Here is a 16335-nt window from a genome sequence, read left to right on the forward strand (position 1 = left end):
TCAGCGGCTCTGTTTTTTCTAGATTAGTTTGATGTCGTCTCTGTACCACTGGGTGTTTGGTCGAATTGAATTTTTCGGGATTTGAGTGGACAATGTTGATGAAAAATTTTGATAAGTTCTAGATTATAAAGGTCAATTTTGGTTCTGATTGATGGTGATTCTTAAATTTTCTGCAGAAGTTTCGATTCTAAAATTGATTGGGGAAAAATGCTTGATATCTAAATCTTTGTTTTTTCTGCAGGTATTCCGATTTGATGTTGGTATCAATTTTGTTTCCATTTTAAAAGAGATGAGTTTGTGATCAGAGAAGGGACAGTCATTTATGGAGATGTTGATTTTATCAAGGCTCTTTCTCTCTGCTATAACGAGATCTAAAATATGGCTGGCATTGTGGGTTGGGTCTTGAATTTTATGGGATAGTCTGAAAGAATTAAGTAGTTGATAAATGTGTGTGGACGTTGTTGCTGTCATCCATATGAAAATTAAAATCGCTGAGAAAATAAGAATTTTACCATTTTCTGTGTTGATTTGTTGTAGATGGTTTTCAAATTCCTCCAAAAAAAAAAGTGGATTCAGTGGCATTATTTTTGTGTGATGGTGGTGGACGAAAGACAGAAAGTAGGCTGTAAGTGATTTTGTGAACTTTGAAGTAGAACTTCAAGATGTTCAAAAGACTTGAATCATCCTTTCTGCCGACTGGCTGTACTCAGAGTTTGTCATTAAAAATGTTAATTATACCACCTCCCCGTCCCAAGGTTCTACTTTTATTAATAGCAGTGTAACCCTTGGGCAAAAGTTCATTGTCAGGGTCGCCAGTCAACCAGAACTCCTTAATAGAAAGAGTCACAGTAACAGCGGTTATTGATAATCAAGTTCCGGATAAGAGCTGCTTTGTTCACGACCGATCTTGCATTCAAAAAGTTGAAATTTAGATGGATGTATTTTGTTTGATTTTGATCGACCTGAATGCCGTCTTCTCCGTTGTTGTTGTATTGGCTGCCCTGTCTGTTCTAGTGGTTGATGTTGTTGGTGAAGTCATTGTCTTTATCACTGTCCTCGCTGTTTCAAATATGGTGCTAGTGGTCGCGGTATTGATGATGGTATAATGGTGATGATGTTGGTTTGTATAGTGAAAATGGTGGCAGCAGTTGCTGTAGTGGTCGTCGTGGTGATGACGGTGTTCGTGGTCGCTGTGGTGATTCCCCACTATTGTCCACATCCTTGGGTCTCAAGTTTCTTCCCCTCTACTATTGACCACCCATTATCCTGGGTATAATCTACACGGATGGCAATCTCAAATGGTTTCTGGTTCAATCCCACCTGGTGATCACCAATCAGAGTCCCTGGGTCAATCGCACTTTACTAATAACTAATAACACAAAGGCCCCGCCTCTTTATCGTCTGATCAGAAAATAAGCAATCCATTACAATACAGCAGGTTGTGGTGATTATAGATCTCTTTTCGATAATAACATTACTGTAAAAAAATTGATTTGCAATTATTTCCCTCATTACTGTGAAAAAATTCCCTTCCAAAAACAAAAAAGGAAACAACATAGCTAACGGAAGCTATTCCCAATTAATTATCTTTTACTTTCTATCCATTTTTTTTCTGGTGAACACGCTTTAAAAAAATTTTTAAATTGCAAGTGATGCAAAAAACAAACAAACAAAAAACTGCCATGACAGATTTTGAAAAAAATCATATCAAAAGAAAAAAGCACAAAAGAAATCAATCTCATAACAGTTTTCCTTTAAGCAAAACAATCATTTTTTCTGAAATTGTGACCAACCCATTTCCATTTTCTTGTTGAGATTTGGTTGCTAATTTCCTCTCGTCCGGCTTGTAATCACAAGTCTTTATTACTGATTTTCGCAGGCCATCTGATATCGAGTATGTTTCAAAGACATCTGTTTGACTGTTTGTGAAGGTTTTGAAGTTTTTTACAAAGTATTGGTCACTGTCCATGTTTCTGAGCCATCCAGAAAGACTATTGTTTTTACGTTAGCGTTGTTGTATATATTATTCTAAATTTGTTTTTTATTGACAGATTTGTTGATTCCATATAGGTCTGAGTTGATAAATGCAGGTCTTTAGCAAAAGAATATCATAATATTAATTATTTTTGTTTGTTTTTAAGGGTTTTATCGTGCTTGCAACACATTTAGGTCATTTCAGCCCAGTAAAAATAAAAAGGAAGAAAATGAGATAGTAAAAAAAATATTTTAGATTTACAATTGAAATCACAAAAAATAAGACAAAGAGGAATGTTTCAAAAAGAAAACAGATGAAGATTCCAAGAGCACACTATCAATGTACTTAGTTTGAGATCACCTCACCCAAATACAAGCACAGGTCCCCGCCAAGAGGAACACACTCAAATGTTTACAAATCATATAGACTGTCTATGTAAAACAAAAAATAATACAGTGCATAACAGAGATGATTCAAAAGATAAAAAATATTATCTCCCAAAACGATATGTATTCATTCAACTGTTTCCCTCCCAGCCAGGGTATCCGGCCAGTTTTTTGTTTGTTTTTAACTCACTCAATCCTAGGGACTTTTGTATCTTTTCAAAATTGGACAAAAATGTATTAAAAATGAGTATGTACATATAAATTTTTATTCTACCATGAACATGTAAACATTAAGAACATTAGCTTTGATACCACGCCAATAATTTGTCTCCGAAAAATGTGATAAATAGGCATGGGTTAAAAGTAACTCCGGGCATACTACGGATATAGTCGGTGTTAGGGTTGAGTGAGTTAAGAGTTTTACGGCGCTTGCAACACATTTAGGTCATATCAGCGCCAGTAAAAAGGAAGAAAATTGGTTAGTAAAAACATTCTAGATGTACAATTAAAGGGACTTGAGGAAAAAGTAATCCAAGGGGAAAAGGTTCAAATAGCAAACAGATGTAGATTCCAAGAGCACACTATCAGTGTACATAGTTTGAGATCACCTAAAAGTCTTGTTTTTGTTTGTTTTTAAGGGTTTTACGGCGCTTGCAACACATTTAGGTTATATCAGCGCCAGTAAAAAAGAAGAAAATGGGATAGTAAAAAGTTCTAGAATTACAATTAAAGCAACCAAGAGAAAGTAAGACAAAGGGGAACTGGGAACAAATAGGGATCAGATGTAGAATCCAAGATCATACCACCAATGTACTTAGTTTGAGATCACCTATAAGTCTCATCCGGACACAAGCACAAAATCCAACAAAGAGGAATACACTCAAATGCTTACATTATACATTTAAAATAACAAATATAATATTACATAACAGAGAGATGATTTACAAGGAAAAAAATATCATCTCCCAAAACACTAACTATGCATTTGACTGTTTCCCTCCCAGCCAGGAGTCCGGCCAGGGCCAGGACAAAACCAAGTAATCCCATTCCAAGACAAAGACAGAAAGCATGTTGGAAAACAGATATAAGGGGATAGAAGACACAGTATGTACCTCCCTGCCCGCTATGGGAGGTCAGGATCCCCACCCAGACCTAAAAGTCTCATCCAGACACCACAACAAGTCCCCACTAAGAAGAATACACTCAAATGTTTACAAATCATATGTTAAGTATAAAACAAAATAACAGTACATGACAAAGAGATGATTTACAAGGAAAAAAAGTATCTCCCAAAACTAACTTTACATTTGACTGTTTCCCTCTCAGTCAGCCAGGGCCAGGATAAAACCAAGTAATCTCATTCCAAGACAAAGACAGAAAGCAAGTTGGAAAACATATAGGGGGATAGAAAACACAATAAGTACCTCCTTGCCCACTATTGGTGGTAGAACCCCACCCAGTATCCGGCCAGGGCCAGGACAAAACCAAGTAATCTCAATCCAAGACAAAGACAGAGAGCATGTTGGAAAACAGATAAGCATAGGGGGACAAAATACAGTAAAAGCCTCCCTACCCACTATGGGAAGTCAGGAACCCCACCCTGTATTAGTATTATCCTTTGACATCATATTGATTCACACCAGTGCTGGATCCATTTTATAGCCTCGGGGCTGCTGGTTCTTAAGTCAGTGTCAGTGCACGTCGGTCCCAAGTTACATTCCAAGAGAATGTGTTACATGGACTGCTTTGGGTGTCCCCACGAACACTGACTGTCCGTCGAAAGTCGCCACAGATATAAGGGGATAGAAGAGACACAGCAAGTGCCTCCCTGCCCACTATGGGAGGTCAGGAACCCCACCCAGCTCTCCATGTATGGATCCTGTACGTGACTGCATGGTTGAGATAAATACTGTCAGACTCCGATAACATAAAACCACTGCTTGATTTTATTTCGTTTTAGTCTTTTGATTGGGATGGTACGGTCACAGCGAGGGGGTCATTTGACAAGAACAGAAAAACCACATGGAAGGAGAGTAAGAGGGAGGTTTGTATTTGTTTTTACATGTTAAATGATGCTTGGGGTCATTACAGCGTCAAGGTAGAGGAAAAATTGCAGATCTGAAGTTAAAAGTATCAAAGAAAAAGTAAGGCAAAGGGATGTAGATTCCAAATATTAACTATCGATGTACTTTATTCGAGATCACCTAAAGTCCCATCTTCATCTAGATACAAGAACATGATACCACTAAGAGAAATACAGTCAATGGCTTACACAATATTATATTCAAAACACAAACTATAAAAGTGCATAACAGAGAGATGAAAAAATATCATCTCTCAAAACTAATATTATACATCTGTTTCCCCCCTCAGCCTAGGACTCCCCCAGCCAGGGCCAGGTCAAAACCATGTAATCTCATTCCAAGACAAAGACACAAAGCAAGTTGGAAAACAGATATAGGGGGATAAAGGAGACAGTAAGTACCTCCCTGCCTACTGTGGGAGGTCAGGAACCCCACCAAGCCAGTAAAAGGAAAAGAAATATCTCTAAAAAAAATAAAGGATTATACATTTAACTGCTTCACTCTCAGCTAAGGATCCCTGCCAAGACCAAGAAAAAACTGAGCAATTTCAACCAAGAACAAAGATAGAGAGCAACATGGAAATAGAAAGCAGATATAAGGGGATAGAAGACGCATCAAAAGTTACCTCTCCTCCCACCATGGGACCTCACCCAAAACAAATTACATGCGAAGAAGAGGGTAGGGTGTGGGGGGTGGATACAAGTAGATAAGGATCGACCAACCGAGAAGGCCAATGTTCCCCCATCTAAAAGGGATTTGATATTTTCACATGTTATTCATATACATACTGAATTTTTAAAAAAATAAGCCGACTAGTTCTTAGCTGGAAGAACGGCCTTTACTGTACAATTAAAATAATATGGTCAGTATAAGAAAATTGTATTTATCACTGGTTACTGTTCCATTGCTTTTGTTCTATGCAGATAGCACAATTATGAGGACATGTCACAGGATAATAACTATTTTGATCCTATGGTTGGGATTCACTGATTTATGTGAGTGAATAAAACTCAACAATCTCACAAGGTCTTGTTTTTTTTTTTTTGTTTTTAAGGGTTTTACGGCGCTTGCAACACATTAAGGTCATATCAGCGCCAGTAAAAAGGAAGAAAATGGGATAGTAAAAGGTTCTAGAATTACAATTAAAGCACCCAAGAAAAAGTAAGACAAAGGGGAACTAGGAACAAATAGGGATCAGATGTAGATTCCAAGAGCTTACCACCAATGTACTTAGTTTGAGATCACCTATAAGTCTCATCTGGACACAAGCACAAAATCCAACAAAGAGGAACACACTCAAATGCTTACACTATACATTAAAAATGACAAATATAATAATACATAACAGAGAGATGATTTACAAGGAAAAAAATATCATCTCCCAAAACAATAACTATGCATTTGACTGTTTCCCTCCCAGCCAGGACTCCAACCAGGGCCAGGACAAAACCAAGTAACCTCATTCCAAGACAAGGACAGAAAGCATGTTGGAAAAATGATATAAGGGGATAGAAGACACAGTGTGTACCTCCCTGCCCACTATGGGAGCTCACAAGGTCTTATTTTTTTTAAAAGGATAATTTTCAAGATATGGTTATAGTCTTTTATGTGTGGACTTTCTTTCTTCTTTTTTTTCTTCTTCTATTTTTGCTTCACACAATGATCGGAACTCAATGGGAAAGTCAATCTCCCAATAGACAATCTGATTTGTTTTTGTTTTAAAGGGTTTTACCGCGCTTGCAACACATTTAGGTTATATCAGCGCCAGTAAAAAGGAAGAAAATGGGAAAGTAAAAAGTTCTAAAATTACAATTACAGCAAAAAAGAAAAGGTGAGACAAAGGGGAATTGGTTCAAATAGGGAACAGATGTAGATTCCAAGAGCACACCGTCAAAGTACTTAGTTTGAGATCACCTAGAAGTCTCATCCAGACACAAGCACAGGTCCCAACTAAGAGGAATACACTCAAATATTTACAAATCATATAATACAATATGTAAACTAAACATAATACAATGCATAACAGAGAGATGATTTACAAGGGAAAAAAAATAAAATATCATCTCCCAATCCCAAATCTATAACTATACATTTGACTGTTTCCCTCCCAGCCAAGGAACTCCGGCCAGGGCCAGGACAAAACCAAGTAATCTCATTCCAAGACAACGACAGGAAACAATTGGAAAATGGGTTGGGGGGATAGAAGACACAGCATGTACCTCCCTGCCCACTATAGGAGGTCAGGATCCCCACCCAGAATCTGATTTGTAAACTCATGCGAGTATCTTGCTTACAATAAAGAATCACAGTCTTAAATGATGAAACGGAGTGTAAACCTTGAGGCAAAGTCCATCGTATATTATTATATATAGGTACTATGCACATATGGCAAAAACATGGCAGTGCTGATAAGAAATAAAACCTCTAACCACCTCTTCCCTGCTACCTTTATTATAATGTGAACCCAGACTGCATTGTTCTCTTTTATCATAAGAATATAAGCATTCTCTAAAATGTGTATGGTCACTTAATGTTGTAATTGGGTATTGTTTTGAAAGCTTAATTTTATCATGAAACACATTTTATTATAATTTGTGCTTCTACCGCTAGTTAACTAGAGCCAGCTAATATTGTATAATTGTAATCCTGAGGTATACCCAGACCATGGCCTTCGTAAAGTTATGGCCTGACACTGACCAAAAAATGACATCAAAATCAAAATGCCAGTCTTTTGCCACAAAAGAAAACAAATCGTGAGTTGTATTCAATAGTTCAACCAATGAAATAACTTGTTTCCATGAGCACTACTAACGACAACTCAATCGGCGGTGCAAAAACCAAGTAATGACGTCAAACTGCCAGTCCTTTTGGATTTCAGTATCAGGCTATAACATAACGATGGCTACACCCAGACTCCCAGCTGTAATTCACCTGGCATCCCATTGCCAACAAGATGCTTTAACTATAATGGGAAAACAATACCACAATATTCCAGCTGAACGAAGCCAACAATTAAATGTGGCCAAAAATCTTTCCAGGCCTATAGAGAGGAATTTGTACCCTATGGTGAACAAAAGTACCTATTGAATTTCCATGTGCTGAACTCTACGGCATTTCATACAGTGGGCCTGGTCTCAATGATAATAGAAACCAGTACAAACTCTACGACAGTATAAAATTTAACATAAGCCTGAGCATCAATAAGTGGTATTTAACTTATTAATTCAATGTTTTACTTTAATTATTTAATAATTGTCAATACACGGGTGAATCTGAGGCCTATACCCCAGACACCCAAGCCACATCTATCATAGTCTACATCCCTAAACATCATTTATAAGATATGCTTTACATATCATTGTGACAACTACTTAGCATAAAAATTCAATGAAATAAATATGACATTATATATATTATTATATATGTAACATTATTAGATCACCAGCCCGGATTTCTGAAAAAAAATTTTTTTAATCTACATGAGTAAAATGTTTACAAGTCATAATTGCACCATCAAGCATAAGATATTTTACTTTGTCCATTGAACAACTTAGGATTTCATAACAAAGATAATAAAAGGATGATTAAATGACAACTATGCTATACCCATAATTTTTCAAAACTCAAATGTCCACTTTTTTTTGTTTTTGTCTTTTAGGGTTTTATGGCACTTGTTACATATTTAGGTCATTTTAGTGCAGCACGTAAATCTCAAGCAAGTTGGGACCAGGCCTATCTATTCAAGGTTTTTGAGTTTTCCGCATTGAGTATTTTAATGAAGAATGTCAGAAGGGGGATGGGTTTCACTAACGTCTCATTCTAATGATGTGAATTTATCAACAAAAAATGATAATAGTATAGCAACTTACAACGTAATAAGACAAAACTTAAAGCGAGATCTGAAAGTTGTCAACGAATCCGAGCATCCATACTTCGCACACCCCCTCCCTCCACTCACACATACACACACATGCTCCACATACGCATGTGAAAACATATTAACACAATTAACGCCCATGAAGAGTGAAGGCAGTTTTCATTTCCGTTCAAAATAAGCATAGGTAGTATAATTTAATCAAATAACACGAAAGTGGGGGGTCCAATTTGTTCAAGATTTTCGTGTTTGCCTCTGATAGAGTTCAAGATTTTCATGTTGCCAGTACTATGAACATAGAGGGATTAAAACAAGGAATTGAGACATTCCAGATTAGTGCGTTCAAGATTTTATTTTCGTGTTGCACTGTACAACTAAAATCACACTAGAAAAGTAATACAAAGGGAAAATTGGCTCAAATAGGAAACATGTAGATTCCAAGAGCACAGTATCAGTGTGCTTAGTTTGAGATCACCTTAAAGTCTCATCCAGTTCCCCACTAAGAGGAACACATTTAACTGTTTACAAACCAGTATATATCTAATACAAAAATAAATGTAACAGCCCTACATAACAGAGAGATGATTTATAAGGAAAAATATACCATCTCCCAAAACTATAACTATCCATTTGACCATTTCCCTCTCAGCCAAGGACTCCGACCAGGCCCACAACAAAACCAAGCAATCCCATTCCAAGTCAAAGACAGAAAGCAAACTCAGGAAACAGATATAGGGGGATAGAAGACACAGCAAGTGACCTGTCCTACTTGGGAGAGATGTCCACTTTCGCCTATTTAAAATTGCGGTGTCCAAGTAACTTTGTCAAAACCTTGAACTATTGCAAAATGGCACACTTGTCTTAAAACCAACCAAAAATTTAGAGAAATAAGTAAAAATTTATAAAACACATAACTGTCAAGCACAATGTGCTTTACAATACTTAATTGTTTGTTATTTTTGTTTTTAAGGGTTTGACGACGCTAGCAACACATTTAGGTCATATCAGCGCCAATACAAAGGAAAAATTGGGATAGTAAAAAAAGTTCTAGAATTACAAGCAAAGTACCCAAAAAAAAAGGAAGACAAAGGGAAATTAGTTCAAATAGGGAACAGATGGAGATTCCAAGAGCACACTATCAGTGTACTTAGTTGAGATCACCTAAATATCATATCCTGACACAAGCACTGTTTTCGGACAAGTAGATACGAGCACAGAGAAAGGATTGGCCAATTCAAAACCAGGATTGAGTCATACCTGGACAAATGGGTAGAGCTTTCCGGCAAAGATAAAATAAAAGGAACAGACACCTTATGATAAAGGAGCAGTTGATGGCAGTATGTGGCAAAGATTTGCTGTTATTCATTAAAGAGTGGAGGCCTAAAACAGTAGATGAAGTGGTGGAGTACCTCGAAAAGTATGTAGAGGCCCACGGCCAAGGTGAAGCCTTCTCAAGAAACCTGACACACCCAGTAAAGGTTGAGAAGGACAGTAATAGAGGACAAAGTGTCAGTAAAGGTGTTGGCCAAGCAGTATAATGTTTCTGGGGTGCTCGAAGCCAAGGCACAACATGACAATGCATGTAGAGACTAGAGCATTATACCATTATTCCAAGTTACTCTTTATTACTTTCCTTTTGTTTCACCATTGATTCCAGTCATACTTATTACTTCCCTTTTGTTTAACCATTCCAGATATGATGGTCATTGGTTTATAATAAAGTTTGTTAGAACCAAATACCATTATTTATGACAACGGACCGATGGTTTCCTTGATTCTGACATTGGACGGAAATGGTAATCCTTTAGACCTTTTATTCCAGGAAAACTGATCCTAACAAGATTGGATCGTAAACCAACAACCTAAGGTGGGTTACGCACAACAGTTATATAACAAAGCTCCTTGGAGAGAATTATTAAATAATTTTATGCTTCTACCATCTGAAATCAATTTAGACTACTAATTTCCCTGGAATACTTTAAACACGTAAACATTTGTTGTACCTACTTATAGGGGCGCATGGATTGAGGCTGGTAGTAAGCATACCAGGCAATATCATGACATGGGTAAGGGGAATGACTGGTGAGTACTTCCGAAGGAATCTCCTGTTTCGCAAAGTCACCCTTCCAGAATCATCCACTCTCACCACGCATTGGCCAAACTGGCAGACCTCAACAACTATACCGGTTTTGTCCTACTTGGTGGGGTGGGGGCCAACTTGATTTTGGATCCTGACTGAGTCGCCGATTATGAGTGGATATAATACTCAAATATTGTTGTGTTGGCTCTGGTGAGGATGGCTTATACATAACCCATTGTGGTTTTGTACAAATTTGGTATTTAATTAAATTGAAATCTGTGAACTGTTATCATAGTCTTGAATTTTTTATTTTTAATATTATACTTTGAGTGTGACCTTTATTTATCAGTTTTATTACGTTTAATGGAAATTTTACGCATTCATCAGTCATCCGGGATTTAACAACTAATTATTAGTATATATATCATAAAGGTAAGGGTACCCTGCTAAATTAGTAATTGATTTCTGTTCTTTTGTTTTATTTTCATTATCATTGTGTTCTGTGCTGTATAGGGACGTGAGAGGAATGAGTGTCAGTGTGCATCCGTGAGTGAATAGTCGAGCCTACTGATCATCATGAAGTGGTGGACAAGAGATTTAGTAGTAAAGAGAAGACAGTCCTCAGCCATCTAATGCACTGAGTAGAAATGTATTTGGTCAAATGTACAAAATTCTTTCATAAGTCAATAGGCTAAAAAGCATTAAATTTAGCAACAATTACACAACTCAACATTAATAAGCTTTAGCACCTGACTTCTGGCAGCAAAATATATTATCAGACTATTCACACAGCAAAACATAGGCATAACACAGACTATATTACTATGACAACATAATGAAATGGGAGTCTGATTCCATGGGGTATGGGTGGACAATAAGCATTGCAATATATAGCATTGTCTTAAGCAGCAAACACCACTATGTCTGTACAATATGTATATTATTTTGCTGTTCATTTATATTCAAAACCGTGTGCAATTTCTCAATATATCACTCCTTTCTGGGGAGGATGACTGGATTTGCAGGATTTTTTCATCCTAAGGTACTACCCGAGAATCAGCTGATGCCATTTCAGGAATATCAAACCTTCTCACTCTTATCTTCTTTTTATAATGGTACGTTTGCAAAAACTTTTTAAAACTGTTTGGAATTGGCAAAGTTTGGATATCATCGTAAGCAATCCTATCACATATAACTGTACGGCTCATGTGCTGGAGTGAGAAAGGAAAGGTTCTGTGGAGAGGTCTGGTGAGCATAGGCTCAAAAAACATACATAAACTGGGATCCTTATAGTGTTCCACCAACTCACAAACTGTAGAAGCTGAAAACACATTTGGGTCATGAGCATCAAAACTAAATCTATGATTCCATTGCTCAATTCGGGCATGGAGAGATCTGTTGTATCGTCTAAAACTAACTGAAAAAAGAAAGTCTTCCTGTGCACTGTCTCTCAACAAGAATGTTCCTGGAGGTTTGTTTTCCAATAAACGTTCTGCCTCATATCTATCCATCACACCCCAATAGTATGAACAAGATGTAATTTTCGCAAGATCAGGTACAAGGAAATGAACATAATCAATTTGAGTATGAACTTGAGGTCCAAGACCTCTCCATGAATCAACACTGCCCCTTGAATTTTGCACTTGAGAGAACAAGTTATTCATTAGGATATCCTCAATAGGGGATTCTGAAGACTGAAGAATGTCAGAATTTGTGGAGCTGAGACGACTTCTGAAACGCAAGATGTCCATCATTGAACCGGATACGTCTACATTGGAGCGAAATGCCCTGGATATAGCCTGTGCATGAAATTCAATGCCCAAGGCCACTTCCTCTGTCCGTCTTTGTCGAGCTGCTTCAGCTATATTTTCAGCAGGAAAGAAATTAAACAACCCTAGAAATTGATTGGGTGAAGTAGCAGTTGAAATGGAACGGACATTTGGCGCCTGACCATTGAAACCTGAAGGCCCTCCTCCGTTGCAAGAACTTGAACATCCTGATGCAATACTTTGCTGAGAAAAATCACGTGAACTTTTAGAACGCTGAGATCTCCTTGATCTCCACCTTGGACTCCATCTACTGTGTAAGCGCAAACTCCAAAATTTTTTCTTCTTCACATGTTTTTCCTTTTTCTTCCTGCGAAAAGTGGAATGCCGAGACATGTCTCCGGCACTTAAAGTATTGCACTTTTTTCTCATAGGGGAAAGCTCAAAGGCATCATCATCTGAAGAGCTATAACACTCAATGCTTTGAAGTTTACTATTGTTTGATTGGTGTTCATCTTTCAGATCAATCCCTTCAACTAAACTGACAAGGGATAATTCACTCCCACAACAGAAAAATGGCCGAACAGATGAACGTTGATTTTTAACGGGAGCATTTCGGGATGAATTGTTTTGTTTTAAGAGTCCTCCATTGAATTTATTTTCAGTCTTACTTGTATTTGAGAGATTTGCATCCTCAGCATTTGAAGCATTTATTTGAGATTCTGTGCGTCTTGAGGTCAATGAAAGAGGAGTGTATACATTGGGTTGAGTTGACGTTACACGTCTTCTTCGATTAGAATGAAACTGTGGAGAATTTAGTTCATAAACTGAATCATTTTTCGTTTCTATTTCATCCTCTTGGCTTGAGTCATTCCCTGTGAAATAAAAAATGATAAATCGTATAAATTATAATAAGTTGGCATTTTAATAATCTTGAAGTAGAAAATACCTCACCAAAATATCCTCTCAAAATCTTTACAGACAGTCAAAAATTCATTTTCTTAAGGTTCTCAAAGTGAAAAATAAAGCGGTATTGGATGGCACATTTTAGGAAGCACAAAGTGGTATTAGCCAATTTAGAATGTGACTTAGGCACTCCGGTAGCAAATACATACATACATAAACACAAACACACACACATTTATTTATATATATATATATATATATATATATTTTTTTTTTTTCTTTTTTTTTTTTTTTTTTTAATGAGTGTGGTGGGTACTTGTAGGTACGAAAGTGCTCGATAATGGTGGTTAGAGCTAATATATAATGCAAATTTTCACTCACATTTTTGTGGCCGAGACGACTCGTTTCTGTGTTTTTTACACTTCAGTCGGCGTAATAATTGTAATTACAATGGATTACGCCGACTGAAGAAGTGTAAAAAACACAGAAACGAGTCGTCTCGGCCACAAAAATGTGGGTGAAAATTTGCATATATATATTATATATAATTTTAATATTTACCACAATGTTGGAGTCAGTCTACATCATATGTTTCAGGCCTTTTCAGCCATCGTCAGATGTGTGTTACATGAGTTTGGTTTGTTGTGTTTTATTGCTGTTATATATACATATATTATATTATAAAATATAATTGTCCTCACATTATATATGGCCAAGACGTACGTTTCTGTGGCTTTCGTGCACTCTGAGTGACAATTTATATTTTATATTAGCTCTAACCATCATTATCGAGCACTTATAAAATATAAATTGTCACTCACATTATATATGGCCAAGACGTACGTTTCTGTGGCTTTCGTGCACTCTGAGTGACAATTTATATTTTATATTAGCTCTAACCATCATTATCGAGCACTTACGTACCTACGAGTACCCACCAACATCATAAATATTTTTTATATATAATTTATATTATATATAATAAGAGATAGAGAGAGAAAGAAGAAGAGAGAGAGGAGAGAGAGAGAGGAGAGAGAGGAGAGAGAGAGAGAGAGAGAGAGAGAGAGAGAGAGAGAGAGAGAGAGAGAGAGTAAAATTGCTTTAAACCGAAAGAAGCTAAACCGAAAAATACCATGAACCGCAAAAAATTTAATAAATTGTGCGAGTTTCTTCATTATCTTTGTATTAATTCTTCCGATGAACCAAATTACTTCTAAGCAGGACTTTCTTCAAACCGAAACAACTTGAGAGCACCTTCCCTTATTCTCTCTCTATTTTTCTTCAAAAATTTGGGAAGGTGGCCACACGTAATAATACCTGGCAACAAAGAGTGTAAGTATAAGATGAGGGTGAGGGGTGGGGCGGGGTTGAGGGGTAGGCAAACACTTCAATCACTGCACTTGGGCTTGGCCAACACCACAATCACACAGACTGGAAAAAGAAGACAACGTGTGACTGGCAGGCGAAAAGGGAGGAAAGAGAGGGAGGTGGGGGTGTAGAATCACGCAGGCGAGATGTTCTCGTTCGTGTTGATGCTTTGGAACTGACTGGATTTTCAATACGACAATAAGGGGGTTGTGTATTAAACTTACCATTGACATGCCATTTAATTTCCACTTTGTTTAAATGTGTGTGAAAAGGGGGGGGGGGGGGTGATTTCTATGTAATTAGGCCTTTGAACCTAATGGATTTTCAACAAAAGAGGGGTGTGTAGTTGACAGCTTAGCATTGACACGCCTTTTCATTTTCATTTCACTTCACCTCTGAGTTGCTGCGCATCATTCATTATCAATTATCACACAAGAACTTTCGATCTTATTTTAGCTTTACATTTTACTAAAAGAAAGCACTGTGCTCGCATGTTGAGGTTTACAATCAAAATACTATGTGGAGTCGATGAAAAAAAAGTTGAGCAAGACTGAGGTAAAAAACATGGCATCCCGAACTCAACCCTTTCAACAATTTTGAAAGGAAAAGCAAAACCCCCAAAAATATTTTTAAACCACACACCAAAAAAAAAAAATGGTTACCAAGACGGCATTTATTCAATAACTTTATTTAAGTGGAAACAACCGATGATACGATTAGTCTAAATGAGCAAATTCCTTAAAGTTACCACCCTTGAAAAACATCGCAAAACGGGAACTTCCTACCAAAATGTATTAAAACCGAAATGGTTTAGAAGGTCCCCAAAATTTCGGTTTAAGGTAATTCTACTGTATATATATATATATATAGTATATATATATGATAATATATATGTATATACAGTGCAACATGAAAATCTCAAACAAGTTGGGGATCGGGACTTTTTGTTCGAAATTTCTGTTTTCGAGATTTCCATGTTGGGTATTTTATAAAGAATAAATGAAGAATAATGTGAGGGAGGGGGGTGGGGGGTAAGTGAACGTGGGTTGTTTTGGTGAAGTCCGATTATAATGAGGCGTCGCGTTAAGTCTTGTTTCATTCAATAACAGGTGGAATAATGTTCCCCTTTATGTGTACTATTGAAGACAAAACCAGCGTCCCATTGTTATGTTGATTGAATAGACTTACACACTCAGCATGCAGACGCCTTTGCCTTTACCAACGAATCCAGTACCTTGACTTTATCCCTTTTATTTATGACACCTCATTTATTTCTCTCATACCTCTCTTCTAATCCTACTCCTAATAGGTCATCATAGCCTTGCCATCCCCCACTGGTACTGGCACAAATTAGAGTGAGGCCTCGTGAACAACGGGCATTGGCCAAACCATGCATTTTCAATTTTTTGTGCAAATGTCATATACCTCCGCCGCCTCAAGCTCCTGGAGTGTGACACAGTTGTTTTGTTTTTAAGGGTTTTACGGCGCTCGCAACACATTTAGGTTATATCAGCGCCAGTATAAGGAGTAAGCTACGGGTTGTTTGTTTTTAATAGACTAGAAGCCTTGAAAATAAATAACAGGTAGATATTAAGATATCTAGATTTTGCACGACCCCAGCCCAGCAGCAGTCGTCTTTTGACTTTGATGAGTCTCTCCATTAAACATTTTTTATTTTATCATTTATTCCATTATCTACCGTTTCAAAGTTCTATTTCTACCACTTACCAGATGACATTTTTAGATGTCAATTTTCGTGTCTTTGTTTATGTTTAGTTAATTCTAACTAGATAATAAATACATCATTGTTGCGTTTCCGAGAAGGCCGATTTCTGATTCCCGTTCTCACGAAGAACGGAAGGAAGAGAAGAATGATGCGTGGGAGTGTCGAGTGTC

The 16335-nt window shown here is 37.1% G+C and overlaps 1 protein-coding gene across 1 annotated transcript; it reads right to left on the minus strand.

Annotated features, from left to right (window-relative positions):
- Window positions 1-5474: 5474 nt before the first annotated feature.
- On the minus strand, window positions 5475-16328 carry LOC144959940 (uncharacterized). Its single transcript, XM_078892812.1, has 2 exons — window positions 16168-16328; window positions 5475-13040 (listed from the first exon to the last, which is right to left on the minus strand). The coding sequence occupies exons 1-2, from the start codon at window positions 16175-16177 to the stop codon at window positions 11437-11439; spliced, it is 1614 nt and encodes a 537-aa protein (XP_078748938.1). The 5' UTR covers window positions 16178-16328; the 3' UTR covers window positions 5475-11436.
- Window positions 16329-16335: the final 7 nt, after the last annotated feature.

Source organism: Berghia stephanieae, chromosome 1 (genome assembly GCF_034508935.2).
Source record: "Berghia stephanieae isolate SIO BIC M18660-M18661 chromosome 1, UCSD_Bste_1.3, whole genome shotgun sequence".
In the NCBI taxonomy this organism is placed as follows: domain Eukaryota; kingdom Metazoa; phylum Mollusca; class Gastropoda; order Nudibranchia; family Aeolidiidae; genus Berghia; species Berghia stephanieae.